This window comes from Coregonus lavaretus, assembly GCF_964263955.1.
Source record: "Coregonus lavaretus genome assembly, contig: HAP1_SCAFFOLD_8960, whole genome shotgun sequence".
Taxonomy (NCBI): domain Eukaryota; kingdom Metazoa; phylum Chordata; class Actinopteri; order Salmoniformes; family Salmonidae; genus Coregonus; species Coregonus lavaretus.
In genome coordinates, this window is record NW_028159172.1 from 1 (window position 1) to 18017 (window position 18017).

Genomic DNA, 18017 nt, shown 5'->3' on the forward strand with positions numbered 1-18017 from the left:
CTCTCCTCTCTTCTCTCTCTCCTCTCCTCCCTCTCTCTCTTCCCTCTCTCCCTCTATCCCTCTCCCCTCTCCCCTCGCTCTCTCTCTCTCGCTCTCTCTCTCCCTCTCCTTCGAACCACAGGTGCGTCTCTCCCTCTCCCTCTCTCTCCCTCTCTTTCCCTCTCTCCCTCTCTCCGCTCTCCTCTCTCCCTCTCTCCCTCTCTCCCTCTCTACCTCTCCCTCCTCTCTCCCTCTCTCCCTCTCTCTCTCCCTCTCTCCCTCTCTCCCTCTCTCCCTCTCTCCCTCTCCTCTCTCCCCTCTCCCTTCAAACCATGGGTACGTCTCTCCCTCTCTCCCTCTCTCCCTCTCTCCCTCTCTCCCTCTCCCTCTCTCCCTCTCTCCCTCTCCCTCTCTCCCTCCTTCGAACCACGGGTGCGTCTCTCCCTCTCTCTCTCTCGCTCTCCCTCCTCTCTTCCTCTCTCTCTCCCCTCTCCCTTCAAACCACGGGTACGTCTGTCTCTCTCCTCCCTCTCTGTCCCTCTCTCCCTCTCTCCCTCTCTCCCTCTCCCTTCAAACCACGTCTCTCCCTCTCTCTCCCTCTCTCGCTCTCCCCCTCTCTCCCGCTCTTTCCCTCTCTCTCTCTCCCTCTCCCTTCAAACCACGGGTACGTCTCTCTCTCGCTCTCCCTCCCTCTCTCCCCCCTCTCTCTCTCCCTCTCTCTTCAAACCACGGGTACTTCTCTCCCTCTCTCCCCCTCGCTCCTTTCTCTACCTCTCTCTCCTCTCTTCACCTCTCTCCTCTATTCACCTCTCTCCTCTCTCTACCTCTCTCTCCTCTCTTTACCTCTCTCCCTCTCTCTTCCTTTCTCTTTCCACCATCTCTCCCTCTCTCTCTTCCCCTCTTTCCCCCTCTCTCTTCACCCCTCTCTCCTCTCTTCCCCTCCCTCTCCCCCTCTCTCCCCTCTGTTGCTCCAAAACAGAGAGGATTCTTATCATTACCAAATTAGTCTTAGCCTATTAGTGGAAATCCATATTACCTGTAATTTGGATACAAATGTAATCAAGTTAATCAAGTCTGTCATTACATAATGATATGTTATCAGTTGACCTATATACTATGCCTTTTATGATCTGATTTCCACTTAATTAAAAATAAGCTAAATGTAGAATACAAAAGATGGATTAAGTATTTGGTTCAGTATCTGATGTTGTGTAGGTTTTATTTATTGTTTTACCCGTTGCTTGGTAACCTGGTGAGTTTATTAGTCCAATCAAAATGCCACCTACTGCGTCAGCCGGCCTCTTGCGTTGTTTAAACAACAACAGATGGGTTCTTCTGTAGAACAGATACAGTGTTTTTGCGTCCCAAATGGCACCCTATTCCCTATATAGTGCACTACTTTTGACCAGAGCCCTGTGAGCCCTTGTGAAAAGTAGTGCACTATATAGGGGATAGGGTGCCATTTGTGACAAAGATAAGAGTAAATACATGGATCGACAGAACAAACCGCCCTCTCATCAGGTTACTAAGCAACGCCTTTATGTTTATTCTAGATTGACACACGGACTGCTGTGACGCTACGGGGATATCTCTGCTGCTACCTACTGTGGCGCTGATCTCCATGTGTGTCTATGAGGAGATCATTTTCTCTGCTTTCTGTGATAAACCATTGATGCAAATCACTCTTGGTCAGAAAGGACACTAAATACCTTTTTAATTGTCAGTCAACAAACCTCGTTTTCATATAATTGTCAGAATTGCACATTATTAAGGTTTTGTGTTGTCATCTTGGCTGGGTAAAAGTACATAAAAAAGATGTTGTTTAGAATGAGTCCTGTTTGGTTAGCCTTGGTTTGAAAACCCTGAAGGTGTCCTATTTATTGACACGTCACACCTCTCTGAAAGAGACCCAGAGCATTTTGCATCATGTGGTTATGTCACTTTTTCCCTTTCTAACTTGAGTTACTGACCTTTTCTTTCAAACAGCGAGGACCATCATGATATTAATGAATACCTTTTTCTATAGGTGCAGAGGACAAATGTAGCCTTATCCTGTCCTAACCAGCTCTCTCATCAGCTGCTATATACAACGCCAACACTAGCTTTGAAGTGAATTACATGTTTTATCAGACAGCAGGTATTTGTAGTTGAGTTCATTGCAGTTGGGTCAAAGGAAGCGTACTAAAGGAGTTTTACCATTGATCTCACTGTCTTTCTCATTTCTGTATATTGTATGATTTTAAACTACTTTTTGGAAAGCGTTAGATTATTGGTAGTATTGCTGGTATCTAAAGAGTTCGTCATCTGGATTCCACTCTCACCATACCAGACCCTCCAACTCTCCCAGGTCATATCTAGCAGCATGCATCTCCTCCCTCGGTGTGTTCAGTCCCTCCCCATTCATCCCACTAAGGCAGCTGCATTAACCCTCGTTAAACCACAGTTAAATGAGGTTACCTATTCCTTTATCACTGACCCACTGACTGCTTCAGTGGGGACGGTCTCACTGATTAAAACTAATCATACTGTGCTAGAATATAATAATCCCTAGTGATAATAATAATATATTAATAATAATATACTAATCCCTGGTGATAATAATAATATAACAATACTAATAATAATATATAATCCCTAGTGTTAATAATCATATAATAATATATCATCCCTAGTGTTAAAAATAATATAATAATAATTTATAATCCCTAGTGATAATAATATAATAATATATAATCCCTAGTGTTAATAACAATATTATTATAATATATAATCCCTTGTGTTAATAACAATATTATTATTATATATAATCCCTTGTGTTAATAACAATATTATTATAATATATAATCCCTTGTGTTAATAACAATATAATAATATATAATCTCTAGTGTTAATAATAATAATAATATATAATCCCTAGTGTTAATACTAATATAATATCATCCCTAGTGTTAATATTAATAGAATATATAATCCCCAGTGTAAATAATAATATTATAATAATATATAATCCCTAGTGTTGATACTAATATAATAATATATAATCCCTAGTGTTAATAATAATACTAATAATAATATATAATCCCTACTATTAATAATAATATAATAATAATATATAATCCCTAGTGTTAATAATAATATTATAATAATATATAGGATAATTCAATCTTGCTGTATCAGTCTGCTATGCTACATAGAACACCACCCTTCATTATGACCTCATTTCCTTTTCACACAGGAAGTAGAGTTCCCAGCAGGAAGTAGAAGAGCCAGAAAAAATGCAATAATGTCTTGTTTAGGCAATAATCTTCTGGCTTGATATAGAATCACATTAATATATTTTTACTGTATAGTGCTTACCTTTAACATTCCATGTTATCAACCCCTGTAAGCTTTTATTCTACGCCCTGTTTACAGAATTATGAGCTTTAGCAGTAGTAGGCTACATGCTAACAAGTTGTGGCGTTGGCTTAACTGCACTGTAGGCTACAGCAAGCAAGCAGCATATCGTGACATGAACATTCACTTCAAATAATATTTCATCATTTAATACCAATGATGCATTTTGTTGCTCTATTGACTCTTAAGATCAAAGAAGATAGTTTCAGAAGAGATGAGCCGCCCAAATACATTGTTGGAAGAGTTAAGGGCTGAAAGGAAGGCTTTTCCCCTATAATAATGCCTATCTAACTTGCCTCTCTTACCCCCCTCCTCCTGCACCTCCGCCCATCCTGTGTAGGGTTACTTTAGTGATCCTTGGAATGTTTTTGACTTCCTCATCGTAATTGGCAGCATAATAGACGTCATTCTGAGTGAGATCAACGTAAGTACATCGCCACCCCTCTCTCCACTCGCTCGCTCTCTCTCTCTCTGTCCCTCTCTCTCTCTCTCTCTCTCTCTCTGTCTCTTTTCACGTTCCTTCTCTTCTCTTTTCCTTTCCTTGTCTTTCTTTGTGACAATCTTGTCTTCTATACCACCATTCTCTGGTGTTGTTTCTTTCCCCAAAGTCCACCCTCCTCCCTTCCTCTCCCCTCTTCCTTCCTCCATCCTTAATTTCAAGATGGCCGCTCTCATTCGGGGTTCCCAAGGCATCACGTGGTGAAAAAAAGGTGCTTCTTCGTTCTTCACAGTACATAGAACAACAGTTGAGGGTTCTAGAGTACCAAAAGAGTTCTAGAGTGCTGAAAGGGTTCTATTCGTTAGGCCTCAAAAGAGAGACCTGGCTCTAAAGCAAGACTATGACATGTCCTAGGGTTTTCACTTTGACTAACAAGACACACTAACTAACCAAAGAAACTCAACTATTCTTTTTAAAACGGATTGTTTTGGTTGTGATTTTGTTGTTATTGTTGTTTATTGATGTTGTTTTCCCACATGGACAAGCATGACTGGTCGCCGCTCCTCCTCGCCATCATCTTCTTGGATTTCGCTCCTTTTATTTCCTCCCGTTTTTTAAACTTCAGCTGTCATTTAATTTTCAACCAATGTCCTTCCTCCCTCTCTTCCTGCCGCTAATCACAAAAGTTCATATATAACTGTTTTCTTTCTTATTTTCTCCTTCCTCTCTCCTTCTGTTGGTTCTTTTCTTTCCATGTTCTTTTCTTTCTGTCTGTTTGTTTTTTTCGTTCGTTTGTTCTTCCACCCAACGCAGCATTATTTTGTTGATGCATGGAACACATTTGATGCCTTGATAGTTGTGGGTAGCGTTGTTGACATAGCGATCACTGAGGTTAACGTAAGTAGCCCACCTTTCAGTCTGCCTGCCTGCCTCTCACACTCACCTCTGAGCATCAATAGGATGTAGACTATTGCATTGTTTTGGGGTTCGTTCTTTACATTTATTTCAATATATATTATCATCACAATTGGGGACATGTGAAATCCCCAAGGCATGACTGACACTGTATAGCATGATTGGAAAAAGGGGTGATATATTCAGGCCTGAAGAAAAAGTCATTGTAAACAATTTGTTTACATAAAGCCTTTAGCTTGTATGCAAAACAATGTACGCAGACGTGCGTTTATTCATGAATATTTACTTGTGAGCGATGTCACCTTTCATGATAAATTCCTGGCCCTGTTCATAATGTAAACAAAAGGTGGCCAGAATATAAACATAAATGTAACCGCTATATAAAAGCAGTTTATTTAGTCCCTATTTAGTCCCTAGTGAATCTAGATATTTATTTTGAGACGCCCATCGCTCCATGATGAGACATGAGAACCATTGAAGTATTTACACTCTTAAGGGGAAATTTGTAAAAAAATTCAGCTTCATAGTCATCATCTCCAGCACCACCCCAACATCAATATGTGTGAAAATGCCACGTTTCTATGTTTTGTAGACAGAAGAAGATAAGTGTTTCTAATGACATCATCAACCAATTAGTAGACAATTAGTAGGCAATGCCTCCTCATAATTGGTTAAAATCACTTAATGCACACCAATGATGTCACTGGAAACACTTACCTTCCTCTATCTTACTACAAAATATAGACATGTGCCATTTTCACACATATTGATGTTGGGGTGATGCTGGAGATGATGAATATGAAGTTTATATATTTTTTTAAACATTTCCTTTAAAACCAAGCCTACAGGTGAATCATAGCTCAATACCTTTTATACCAGAGTCTATTACATTAGATGGACCTAGTAGCATATTTGGTCAATTGCTCAATTGTATAGCAGCTCAATACTGTCTGTATCTTGAGTCTATTACATTTGATAGATCCATGGTTGATCTGGGCTTATCTATCCATTGTGTCTGAGGGTCAGTTCATAAACCTTTCATCTCTCTGGGACAGCATAGCGGAATAGCCATTGTTCCTTTCACAAGTCACGAAAGACACTTCACCCACTCCTCTCGTTTAGATGACAACAATCCATGGCTTTAGATCGCTAACAAAGTCATGTTTCTAAGAACAGAAATGACTCAAAATTGTACTTTGAGTATGCTGAATATATTAGTTATATGTTATATATGTGTTCTTATTATTGCGTTGGAATTGTGTAGTACTAGTGCTGTATTTGTCTATACAGATAAGTCCTTCTAGAATTTCTTAAAACTAAATTGAAACTATTACCTTTATAGTACCAACTTGTAACTGTTAGTTCTGCCAGTGTCATATAGTTCAGTTGAATACTTAACTCTTTGAGAAGTGGCAGTAGTGTTAAGCTGCCCTGTGGATGACAAGTGTGTTTTCTTCTCTTTGAAAGTGAAGCTATCTGACCATGAGAGGTTTGACCAAGGTCTTTATGAATGACCAGTCTTCAGTGCTTTACCAGTATCTATCAGCCAGACATATATACCCTCCTCTGCTATACCGTTCACTCACCCTTTACCCTGCACTGAGTTTGGTTTGCCGTTTTGGTTTGCCGTTTGACATTTCTTTTGATTTGAACTCCTCGATTAATCTTTAACCTAGGCATGACCCTAGTCTTCTTCTTCTCCGGTAGTCTCATTGATTGACGAGGCTCACTGTTCCTGCATCGCATCTGCATTGTTTTTAGAAACCTTCTGCCCTTGTACCTCCTGGTGATGGTAACCTAAAAGCCACCAACATATCAGAAAGACACTCACTGGTTTTGTGTAGTTTAAGTGAGTGTGTATTGGGTGTTAATCATTTGATAAAGTGGTCTTATTAAGATAGCAGATTGGATGCCCCACCCACTTCCTCCCCCCTCCCCCTTCCCCCCTCCCCCTCCCCCCTCCCCCCTCCCAACCTATTTCCCCAACTCTAGTCTACATAGCAACCCCCTCCAGTTATTTTGACCAGAAGGTGCTTCTTAAAACTATTTTCAGTTTTAGTTTTAAATTTTTACAGTTGATTTAATTTGAGTGTTTTTGAATAATTTTTCTGTTGGTTTGATTTGTGTTTTAAAAAAGTGGTTTTTGAAGGGTTATGAAAAAAGACGTTGCGTTTTTGTTGCCATGGTGATGGTGTCTTGCAGGCGATGACGCCACATCTGCATTTCTCCCTTCCCTCGGAATGTCTTCCCCTTCCTCCATAGTCTCTGTCTGATCTGATCTCTCAGTCTGCTCTTCTTATGGATGTTTACTTCTATCTTTCCTCTCATTGGTTGATTTGTGGTGCTCTTGCTCACCCTGAAATGCAAGCTGGGTAACCTGGGTCTCTTCACTAACGTTAGACGACTTTAACGAACTAACGTTAACTAACCAAGGTGAACCTACACTCTTAGAAGAAAAAAAAGGCGCTATCTACAACCTAAATGGGTTCTTCAGCTGTCTTTTTGGATCCAGGTAGAACCCTTTTTGGTTTCAGATAGAACCCTTTTGGTTCCAGGTAGAGTTCCATGTAGAACCCTTTCCAAAGAGGGTTCTACCTGGAACCAAAAAGGGTTCTACCTGGATCCAAAAAGAGTTATCCCATGGGGACAGCAGAAGAGCCCTTTTGGAAGCCTTTTTTCGTAAGAGTGTACCTCTCCTAGGCGTCTAAGGATGATTTAAATTGTTTTCAGAAATGATCTGCCAATTCGGCCACGCATAACAACAATAAGACAGAGGAATTCAATTTAGTTTAAATATACAAAGGTAAGGAAAATGAAAAGATGACATCTGATGCTTCTATAATGTTGAAACATTCCAACCAGCCCTGCTGTCGCAGATGTTAGTCAAATAATAGTGTATACAGAGACCTAGGTTACCTATACAGTATACTTGAACCGTAATGATTATGTGCAATGTGAAAAAAAATTATTTTTAAAAGTTATTTAAAATGAGTGATTGTTTGACAGTATAATCACAACTCACATTTGCACAGTTGGACTGGAAGTTGTATTTAAATGATTGTGTTGTGTGTTACCCAGAACCTCCCCCCTCACAATACAACACGCAGGAGAACACTGCAGGACTATACAACCCAGCACCATTGTGTTTTCAACTTGAAAACAGTTGATGAGCATTTTGACAATGATCCAGTATAATTTCATTATAGCTTCATTGTTGAAACGTTTGATGGTAGTTCTGCAGTGGATTTACAGTCCAACATAATTCTAGTGTATTACCCTAAGCATGTAGAACAATCATAGCACCTCCTACTCCCCAGATACACAACCCCCCCAGTCTCCAATCCATGCCAAGCCAGTGCCCCTAAGTGGTCCACAAAACACACATGAACATGTACACACACACACACACACACACACACACACACACACACACACAGACACACACACACACACACACACACAGACACACACACACACACACACACACACACAGACAGACACACATACAGACACACACACACACACACACACACACACACACACACACACACAGACACACACACACACACAGACAGACACACATACAGACACACACACAGACACACACACACACAGACACACAGACACACACACACACAGACAGACACACATACAGACACACAGACGCACACACACACACACACCCTTAACCTCACACACTCTCCGTAATCCACCACTTCCCTTTACATTACCCTCCTTCTCTCTACTACAGAGATTCCACCAAGCCTTCCGTCATGTATACCGTGTGGGTCATGCCAATAGAAAAATAAGGTGTAAAGTCACTGATAAAACAGCATGCCCTGCTGTTCAAACTGTACGTGGCCAACTGACTAACTGGACGTGGCCAACTGACTAACTGTACGTGGCCAACTGACTAACTGTACGTGGCCAACTGACTAACTGTACGTGGCCAACTGACTAACTGTACGTGGCCAACTGACTAACTGTACGTGGCCAACTGACTAACTGTACGTGGCCAACTGACTAACTGTACGTGGCCAACTGACTAACTGTACGTGGCCAACTGACTAACTGGACGTGGCCAACTGACTAACTGTACGTGGCCAACTGACTAACTGGACGTGGCCAACTGACTAACTGTTTGTGGCCAACTGACTAACTGGACGTGGCCAACTGACTAACTGGACGTGGCCAACTGACTAACTGGACGTGGCCAACTGACTAACTGGACGTGGCCAACTGACTAACTGTTTGTGGCCAACTGACTAACTGGACGTGGCCAACTGACTAACTGTACGTGGCCAACTGACTAACTGGACGTGGCCAACTGACTAACTGTACGTGGCCAACTGACCAACTGTACGTGGCCAACTGACTAACTGTACGTGGCCAACTGACTAACTGTATGCATCTGGCTGCTGAATTCCAGTCACACTGACAAACCAAGATCCCAGATCCTTACTGTTACTCCAGCCCAGTTTTCACTTAGTCATGCATTGATGGAAATGGGAGACTTAAGTGAAAAGCATTCCCAGTCTCATGGCTGCAGTACAGGGGATGGCCAGTGGATGGCTCCCTACCCAGGGACCATGCTCAGACCTCCCCACATGTTGCTGTCCCCATAATGTTCTGTTCTGTTCTGTACTGTGTGTAGCTAGACCTGGCAGAAAGACAGAGACAGCTATAGAGTTAGAGCCTCTCCCCTCAGATACACACACACACACACACACACACACACACACACAGATACACACACACACACACACACACACACACAGATACACACACACACACACACACACACACACACACACACACACACACACACACACACACACAGATACACACACACACGCACACACACACACACAGATACACACACACACACACACACAGAAACACACACACACACACACACACACACACACAGATACACACACACACACACACACACACACACAGATACACACACACACACACACAGATAGACACACACAGATACACACACACACACACACAGAGATACACACACACACACACACAGATACACACACACACACACACACAGATACACACACACACACAGATACACACACACACACACACACACATATACACAGATACACACACACATATACACAGATACACACACACACACACACACACATATACACATATACACAGATACACACACACACACACACACAGATACACACACACACACACACACAGACACACACTCACAGATACACACACACACTCACAGATACACACACACACACACACACACACACACACACACACAGAGATACACTTTCATACAGTCACAGTCACACTCAAATGACATTCATTCTATTTGCCCCCAGCACTTTGGAGGTAATATTCCACTACTCCACTAAATTCATTGATGACTTCTAAACCCCTGTAACCACATCTGATATTCAGGCCCAGTTAACCCCAACCTAACCTCTTCTAAGGGGACTCTATAAAAGCTATTGAAGCTCTCCCTCATACATGTGCTGCAGTACCTGCGAACAGTGTGATCTACTCAGTACAACAACATGCCTAATTCTAGCAATACTGAGGGCTCTGCCGCCTAGTGGCATACCTGTCCCACATCTAACATCTCAGGTGTATCATCTTCCCCAAGTCCCTGGCCTAGCCCATGGGTCCAACACACACACACACACACACACACACACACACACACACACACACCCGTCCCAGCAGAAGCAGGGCGATCTGTGCTACTATAGCTTTGATCTGTCTGCCTTTCTTTAAAGCCAGCTGACTCCTCTACCACCTCCTCCTCCTCCCAACCCCCCGCGGTAAGAACAATGGTACGGACCCACGGTAACCTCCGTCTCCACCACCCCTTCATCCCCCCCCACACCCATCACCAGCAGCATGCTACCCGTGTGGGATGTCACAAATGGCACACTGTTCCCTATATATAGTGCACTACTTCCAAAGCACTCTATAGAGAATAGGGTAGCGTTTGGGGCTCACCCTGTGTGTTAACACAGAGGATGGCCATGGTTGTACTGGGGATTTTAGACTGTGGCTAAGTCTTCTGTGGTCGCTGTCGTGTTGTCATCGCTCTCAGGCAAAATAAAAAAAACTTGCCTCGCTCCTCTTCCTCCTCCTCCTCTTCCTCCTCCTCCTCCTCCGTCTCCTCTATTAGTGGTGCTTTGTCATTGGTGCAAGCCATGGTCACGCGGTCATCTACCTTTCTTTCTCTCTCTCTTTCTCTCTATCAGTCTTTCTCTATCAGTCTTTCTCTCTATCAGTCTTTCTCTCTCTCTCTCTCTCTCTCTCTCTCTTTCTCTCTATCAGTCTTTCTCTCTATCAGTCTTTCTCTCTATCAGTCTTTCTCTCTCTCTTTCTCTCTATCAGTCTTTCTCTCTATCAGTCTTTCTCTCTCTCTTTCTCTCTATCAGTCTTTCTCTCTATCAGTCTTTCTCTCTCTCTTTCTCTCTATCAGTCTTTCTCTCTCTCTTTCTCTCTATCAGTCTTTCTCGCTCTCTTTCTCTGTGTGGCACAGTTGCTCCCCCTACTGTCCTCCTGTGGATTTACCTCCTTGATTTAAACACATAGCTGGTGGCTCTATGAGGAATAATACCAATAACCAAAGGTTCAATGCATTGTGTTGTTGTTGTTGTCGTTATAAAGTAGTTTGTTGTTGTTCAGTCTGGTGAAGGTTGTGGAACTAGTTTCTCCGTGTAGAAGTTGTTGTTCTAGTGTTTTGTAGTTGTTGTCTCTGTCTGATGGAAGATATTACGGCTGTGCTTGTTGAGAAGCCTATGTATTGTGTCGTTCATTTCAGTTGGTTGTTTTGTCAAGTTGTGGCTTAGCTTCTGAATTCTTAAGGGCCTTTCCAAGGTACTCCAGTTAATCAAATGTTGTACCAACTTAAATTGAAAGGAACATTTTGTCTAGAGAGGTTTGTGTAAATATTTCATAGCCTAGTTTTTGTTTGGGGCTTTGAAATATTAATACGACCATGAAAAGCTCTGATAGTTTTCCTCTGCTGGAGAGCAGGAAGCGTAATGCATTGCATCTGTTAGTTGTATTTCCATTTCTCATAAAGCCACCAGGTGATGCCCGATTCTCTCCTAAACTATTTTGTAGGTTGTTTTTGATGGGATGATTTTGAAGGACTCAACAGTGATTGACTTATTAACTTTGTGTGTCTGTTTGTGTGTATGTGTGTGTGTCTGTGTGTGTGTATGTGTGTGTGTATGTATCTGCAACTACGTGTGCATATGGATGATCGTGTGTGTGTGCGCGCGCGCGCGTGTGTGTCTGTTCATGTCTGTGTGTACGTGTGTCTGCGCTTCTGCGTGTGTGTGTATGTCTGCTCTTGTGTGTGCTCGCATGTGTGTGTGAATGTCTGAATCCTCGTCTGTCTGTCCGTGTGTGTGTGTGTGTGTGTGTGTGTGTGTGTGTGTGTGTGTGTGTGTGTGTGTGTGTGTGTGTGTGTGTGTGCTCGCATGTGTGTGTGAATGTCTGAATCCTCGTCTGTCTGTCCGTGTGTGTGTGTGTGTGTGTGTGTGTGTTGACGTCCGGTGCCTAACAAAAGGGACTACAAAACTCTGAAGATAACGCCAGGATCTCCATCACCTTCTTCCGGCTCTTCAGAGTGATGCGGCTGGTCAAACTGCTGTCTCGGGGAGAAGGGATACGGACCCTGCTGTGGACCTTCATCAAGTCCTTTCAAGTGAGGGGAGACTCAGACTCAAGTCAAGATGATTGAGAATTGAGATGCAGGGGTCAGGGGTCAATTCGAATTGAGGTCAGTCAATTCAGGAGGGAAGTATACTGGAATTGAAATTCTATAAATTGAGTTAGATATAACTGAGGTTTGGGAGGAAAGACCACACCTCAACGTCTTTTAGTTCTGGTCTGTACCTCGCCAATAATTTTAAAATATATATATTTTCAATTAATTATCAATAAACACATTATTTTTTTAAGATAGCCTATTTATTTATTTATTTAAGTTTTTACATGTTAGAATTTTCATTTCAAATCACTTCCTGAATTGAGTGACTTAAATTCAGCTTGACCCTGACCCTGCTTGAGGGAGGAATGTAGAAGGGAGGAATGATGTGTCCAGCTAATAAGCCAGCTAGCATCTAACCGTCTCTCAAAACCCCAATACCCTTCATATGCATGCTGTCATAGCCTACTCACCATGCTATAGGTTAACGATAAGGCTGAGAAGTTGAGATATCCTCCCCGAGTCCCGTGTGGCTCAGTTGGTAGAGCATGGCGCTTGCAACGCCAGGGTTGTGGGTTCAATTCCCACGGGGGGGACCAGCATGAGAAATTGTACGAACTCACTACTGTAAGTCGCTCTGGATGAGAGCATCGCTAAAATGTAAACGTAGGTGATTTTATAGAAGCACTCCATCAAAAAGTCATTTGATAAAGGGGTTCTGATAAAATAGTCCTTTCTCTTGTGTTGGACAGTGGAAAAAGGACTGGGACTATTTTGCAGCAGTGTGTTACTTGTAACATGTGATGTGTTTTTGGTGCAGTGGTGCCAGACAGTGTTGACGTGTCACTGACCTCTCTCTGCCCCCCTAGGCCCTCCCCTATGTAGCACTGCTTATAGTGATGCTCTTCTTCATCTACGCCGTCATTGGGATGCAGGTAAGAACTGGTGGTCAACCCCAGCATCTGGGATTGGTCCCGCCTTGTTCTCTCCCTCCCTCTGTTTCTCTCCTCCTTCTCTCTCCCTCCCTCTGTTTCTCTCCTCCTTCTCTCTCCCTCCCTCTGTTTCTCCCCTCCTTCTCTCTCCCTCCCTCTGTTTCCCTCCTCCTTCTCTCTCCCTCCCTCTGTTTCTCTCCTCCTTCTCTCTCCCTCCCTCTGTTTCTCTCCTCCTTCTCTCTCCCTCCCTCTGTTTCTCTCCTCCTCCTTCTCTCTCCCTCCCTCTGTTTCTCTCCTCCTCTCTCTCTCCCTCCCTCTGTTTCTCTCCTCCTCCTTCTCTCTCCCTCCCTCTGTTTCTCTCCTCCTCTCTCTCTCCCTCCCTCTGTTTCTCTCCTCCTCCTTCTCTCTCCCTCCCTCTGTGTCTCTCCTCCTCTCTCTCTCCCTCCCTCTGTTTCTCTCCTCCTTCTCTCTCCCTCCCTCTGTTTCTCTCCTCCTCCTTCTCTCTCCCTCCCTCTGTTTCTCTCCTCCTTCTCTCTCCCTCCCTCTGTTTCTCTCCTCCTCTCTCTCTCCCTCCCTCTGTTTCTCTCCTCCTCTCTCTCTCCCTCCCTCTGTTTCTCTCCTCCTTCTCTCTCCCTCCCTCTGTTTCTCTCCTCCTCCTTCTCTCTCCCTCCCTCTGTTTCTCTCCTCCTTCTCTCTCCCTCCCTCTGTTTCTCTCCTCCTCTCTCTCTCCCTCCCTCTGTTTCTCTCCTCCTTCTCTCTCCCTCCCTCTGTTTCTCTCCTCCTCTCTCTCCCTCCCTCTGTTTCTCTCCTCCTTCTCTCTCCCTCCCTCTGTTTCTCTCCTCCTTCTCTCTCCCTCCCTCTGTTTCTCTCCTCCTTCTCTCTCCCTCCCTCTGTTTCTCCCCTCCTTCTCTCTCCCTCCCTCTGTTTCCCTCCTCCTTCTCTCTCCCTCCCTCTGTTTCTCTCCTCCTTCTCTCTCCCTCCCTCTGTTTCCCTCCTCCTTCTCTCTCCCTCCCTCTGTTTCTCTCCTCCTCTCTCTCCCTCCCTCTGTTTCTCTCCTCCTTCTCTCTCCCTCCCTCTGTTTCTCTCCTCCTTCTCTCTCCCTCCCTCTGTTTCTCTCCTCCTTCTCTCTCCCTCCCTCTGTTTCTCTCCTCCTTCTCTCTCCCTCCCTCTGTTTCTCTCCTCCTTCTCTCTCCCTCCCTCTGTTTCTCTCCTCTAGCCAGTCCTGTCCTGTCTGTGTTGGCAGCTGTTCTAAACCTTAACCCAAGGTTCTGTATGTTCTGTCCTGTTTTCTCCTCCACAGTATAATACCCTTTCATCTCTATATGTTCTATCTCTAGGGGCTGGTTTCCCAGATATAAGCCTAGTCCAGGACATAAAAGCATGCTCCATTGAAAGTGTTTTTAATGCCAGGACTAGGCTGAATTCATGTCCGGGCAACCAGCGCTAGATGTTGTACTTTTTGCTTCCTTATATACATGTTGAGAAGCCTTGTGGTTATTGTCCTGTCTCCTCGGCCCCCCCCTGTCCTCTGTGGCACTGACCTGATGATGTCATCTGTCCTCTGTGGCACTGACCTGATGATGTCACCCGTCCTCTGTGGCGCGGCTGTCTTGCACCATGTTGACCTGGACGTGGCCTGTGTCCCTAACAACCTTGCCCCCTGCAGATGTTTGGTAAGATAGCCCTGAGGGACAACAGTCAGATCAACAGAAACAACAACTTCCAGACCTTCCCCCAGGCTACTCTACTGCTCTTCAGGTGAGACACTCCTCTCCTTCCTCTCCTCCTCCACAAACTCTCTTTCCAGACTGTAAACCACCATCAGAAATTCCTGATTTAAAAAGCCCTAACAGATCTGGAGATCATGAAAGCACTGCCAACTCAAAGTAATGGTGTTTTATCAAACGCCTACGCATCCACCTCTTCTGCAAGCCGTGATGTCGTTTCCCACTTTTTGTTTGAAAACTCTACCTTTGAAGGTAGGACAACCATGCAGCATTTCACCACCAGGTGGGCCCTTCGTGGAACCCATTCTTCCTGTAGAGAAGAGCCTTCTGTGTGTGACAGCTGGTTGTTTACCTGTGCCCAGGTGTGCCACAGGCGAGGCGTGGCAGGAGATCATGCTGGCATGCGCCCCCATGCGGCCCTGTGAGAAGGGGTCAGAGGTGGGTCCGGCCAGCGAGGACCAGTGTGGAAGTCACTTCGCCATCTTCTACTTCGTCAGCTTCTACATGCTGTGTGCCTTCCTGGTGAGTAGCTACGGAGAGCAGGGAGGGACAATCCCACTAGCTATGGAGAGCAGGGAGGGACAATCCCACTAGCTACGGAGAGTAGGGAGGGACATTCCCACTAGCTACGGAGAGTAGGGAGGGACATTCCCACTAGCTACGGAGAGCAGGGAGGGACAATCCCACTAGCTACGGAGAGCAGGGAGGGACAATCCCACTAGCTACGGAGAGCAGGGAGGGACAATCCCACTAGCTACGGAGAGTAGGGAGGGACATTCCCACTAGCTACGGAGAGCAGGGAGGGACAATCCCACTAGCTACGGAGAGTAGGGAGGGACATTCCCACTAGCTACGGAGAGTAGGGAGGGACATTCCCACTAGCTACGGAGAGCAGGGAGGGACAATCCCACTAGCTACGGAGAGCAGGGAGGGACAATCCCACTAGCTACGGAGAGCAGGGAGGGACAATCCCACTAGCTACGGAGAGCAGGGAGGGACAATCTCACTAGCTACGGAGAGCAGGGAGGGACAATCCCACTAGCTACGGAGAGTAGGGAGGGACATTCCCACTAGCTACGGAGAGTAGGGAGGGACATTCCCACTAGCTACGGAGAGTAGGGAGGGACATTCCCACTAGCTACGGAGAGTAGGGAGGGACATTCCCACTAGCTACGGAGAGCAGGGAGGGACAATCCCACTAGCTACGGAGAGCAGGGAGGGACAATCCCACTAGCTACGGAGAGCAGGGAGGGACAATCCCACTAGCTACGGAGAGCAGGGAGGGACAATCCCACTAGCTACGGAGAGCAGGGAGGGACAATCCCACTAGCTACGGAGAGCAGGGAGGGACAATCCCACTAGCTACGGAGAGCAGGGAGGGACAATCCCACTAGCTACGGAGAGCAGGGAGGGACAATCCCACTAGCTACGGAGAGCAGGGAGGGACAATCCCACTAGCTACGGAGAGCAGGGAGGGACAATCCCACTAGCTACGGAGAGCAGGGAGGGACAATCCCACTAGCTACGGAGAGCAGGGAGGGACAATCCCACTAGCTACGGAGAGCAGGGAGGGACAATCCCACTAGCTACGGAGAGCAGGGAGGGACAATCCCACTAGCTACGGAGAGCAGGGAGGGACAATCCCACTAGCTACGGAGAGCAGGGAGGGACAATCCCACTAGCTACGGAGAGTAGGGAGGGACATTCCCACTAGCTACGGAGAGTAGGGAGGGACATTCCCACTAGCTACGGAGAGTAGGGAGGGACATTCCCACTAGCTACGGAGAGTAGGGAGGGACATTCCCACTAGCTACAGAGAGTAGGGAGGGACATTCCCACTAGCTACAGAGAGTAAGGAGGGACATTCCCACTAGCTACGGAGAGTAGGGAGGGACATTCCCACTAGCTACGGAGAGTAGGGAGGGACATTCCCACTAGCTACGGAGAGTAGGGAGGGACATTCCCACTAGCTACGGAGAGTAGGGAGGGACATTCCCACTAGCTACGGAGAGCAGGGAGGGACATTCCCACTAGCTACGGAGAGCAGGGAGGGACATTCCCACTAGCTACGGAGAGTAGGGAGGGACATTCCCACTAGCTACGGAGAGTAGGGAGGGACATTCCCACTAGCTACGGAGAGCAGGGAGGGACATTCCCACTAGCTATGGAGAGTAGGGAGGGACATTCCCACTAGCTACAGAGAGTAAGGAGGGACATTCCTACTAGCTACGGAGAGCAGGGAGGGACAATCCCACTAGCTACGGAGCGCAGGGGGGGACAATCCCACTGGCACTCAATAATGACAGAGTCACAACTTCATACTTATAACATAATAACACACATTGACTTTTCTTGATCTTGATCTTGATTTCCAGGTATATATTCAGGAGAGTTTTGTTATTGATTTGTGATCTAGATCTGATTGATTTGTGATCTAGATCTGATTGATTTGTGCTCTGTCAGCTGTCTTTGGGACTGATGAGTTGATTATTCTGGTCTGTTGTCTCTCTGTCAACTGTCATTAGGACTGATGAGTTGATTATTCTGGTCTGTTGTCTCTCTGTCAGCTGTCATTGGGACTGATGAGTTGATTATCTCTCTGTCCCCAGATCATCAACCTGTTTGTGGCTGTGATCATGGATAACTTTGACTACCTGACCAGAGACTGGTCTATTCTGGGACCTCACCACCTTGATGAGTTCAAGAGGATCTGGGCTGAATACGACCCAGAGGCCAAGTCAGTACAACTTCAAACAGCATCTGTCTGTCTGTCTGTCTGTCTGTCTGTCTGTCTGTCTGTCTGTCTGTCTGTCTGTCTGTCTGTCTGTCTGTCTGTCTGTCTGTCTGTCTGTCTGTCTGTCTGTCTGTCTGTCTGTCTGTCTGTCTGTCTGTCTCTCTCTCTTTCT

At 45.4% G+C, this 18017-nt stretch overlaps 1 protein-coding gene across 1 annotated transcript; it reads left to right on the plus strand.

Moving 5' to 3' along the window:
* Positions 1 to 12374: 12374 nt before the first annotated feature.
* Positions 12375 to 17848, plus strand: LOC311123207 (voltage-dependent L-type calcium channel subunit alpha-1C-like; the record flags this gene model as incomplete). Its single annotated transcript, XM_084197468.1, has 5 exons — positions 12375 to 12449; positions 13322 to 13387; positions 15051 to 15142; positions 15474 to 15633; positions 17721 to 17848. Coding segments are annotated over 5 exons (521 nt in total), but the record flags the coding sequence as incomplete, so codon positions are not given.
* Between the last annotated feature and the right edge of the window lie 169 nt (positions 17849 to 18017).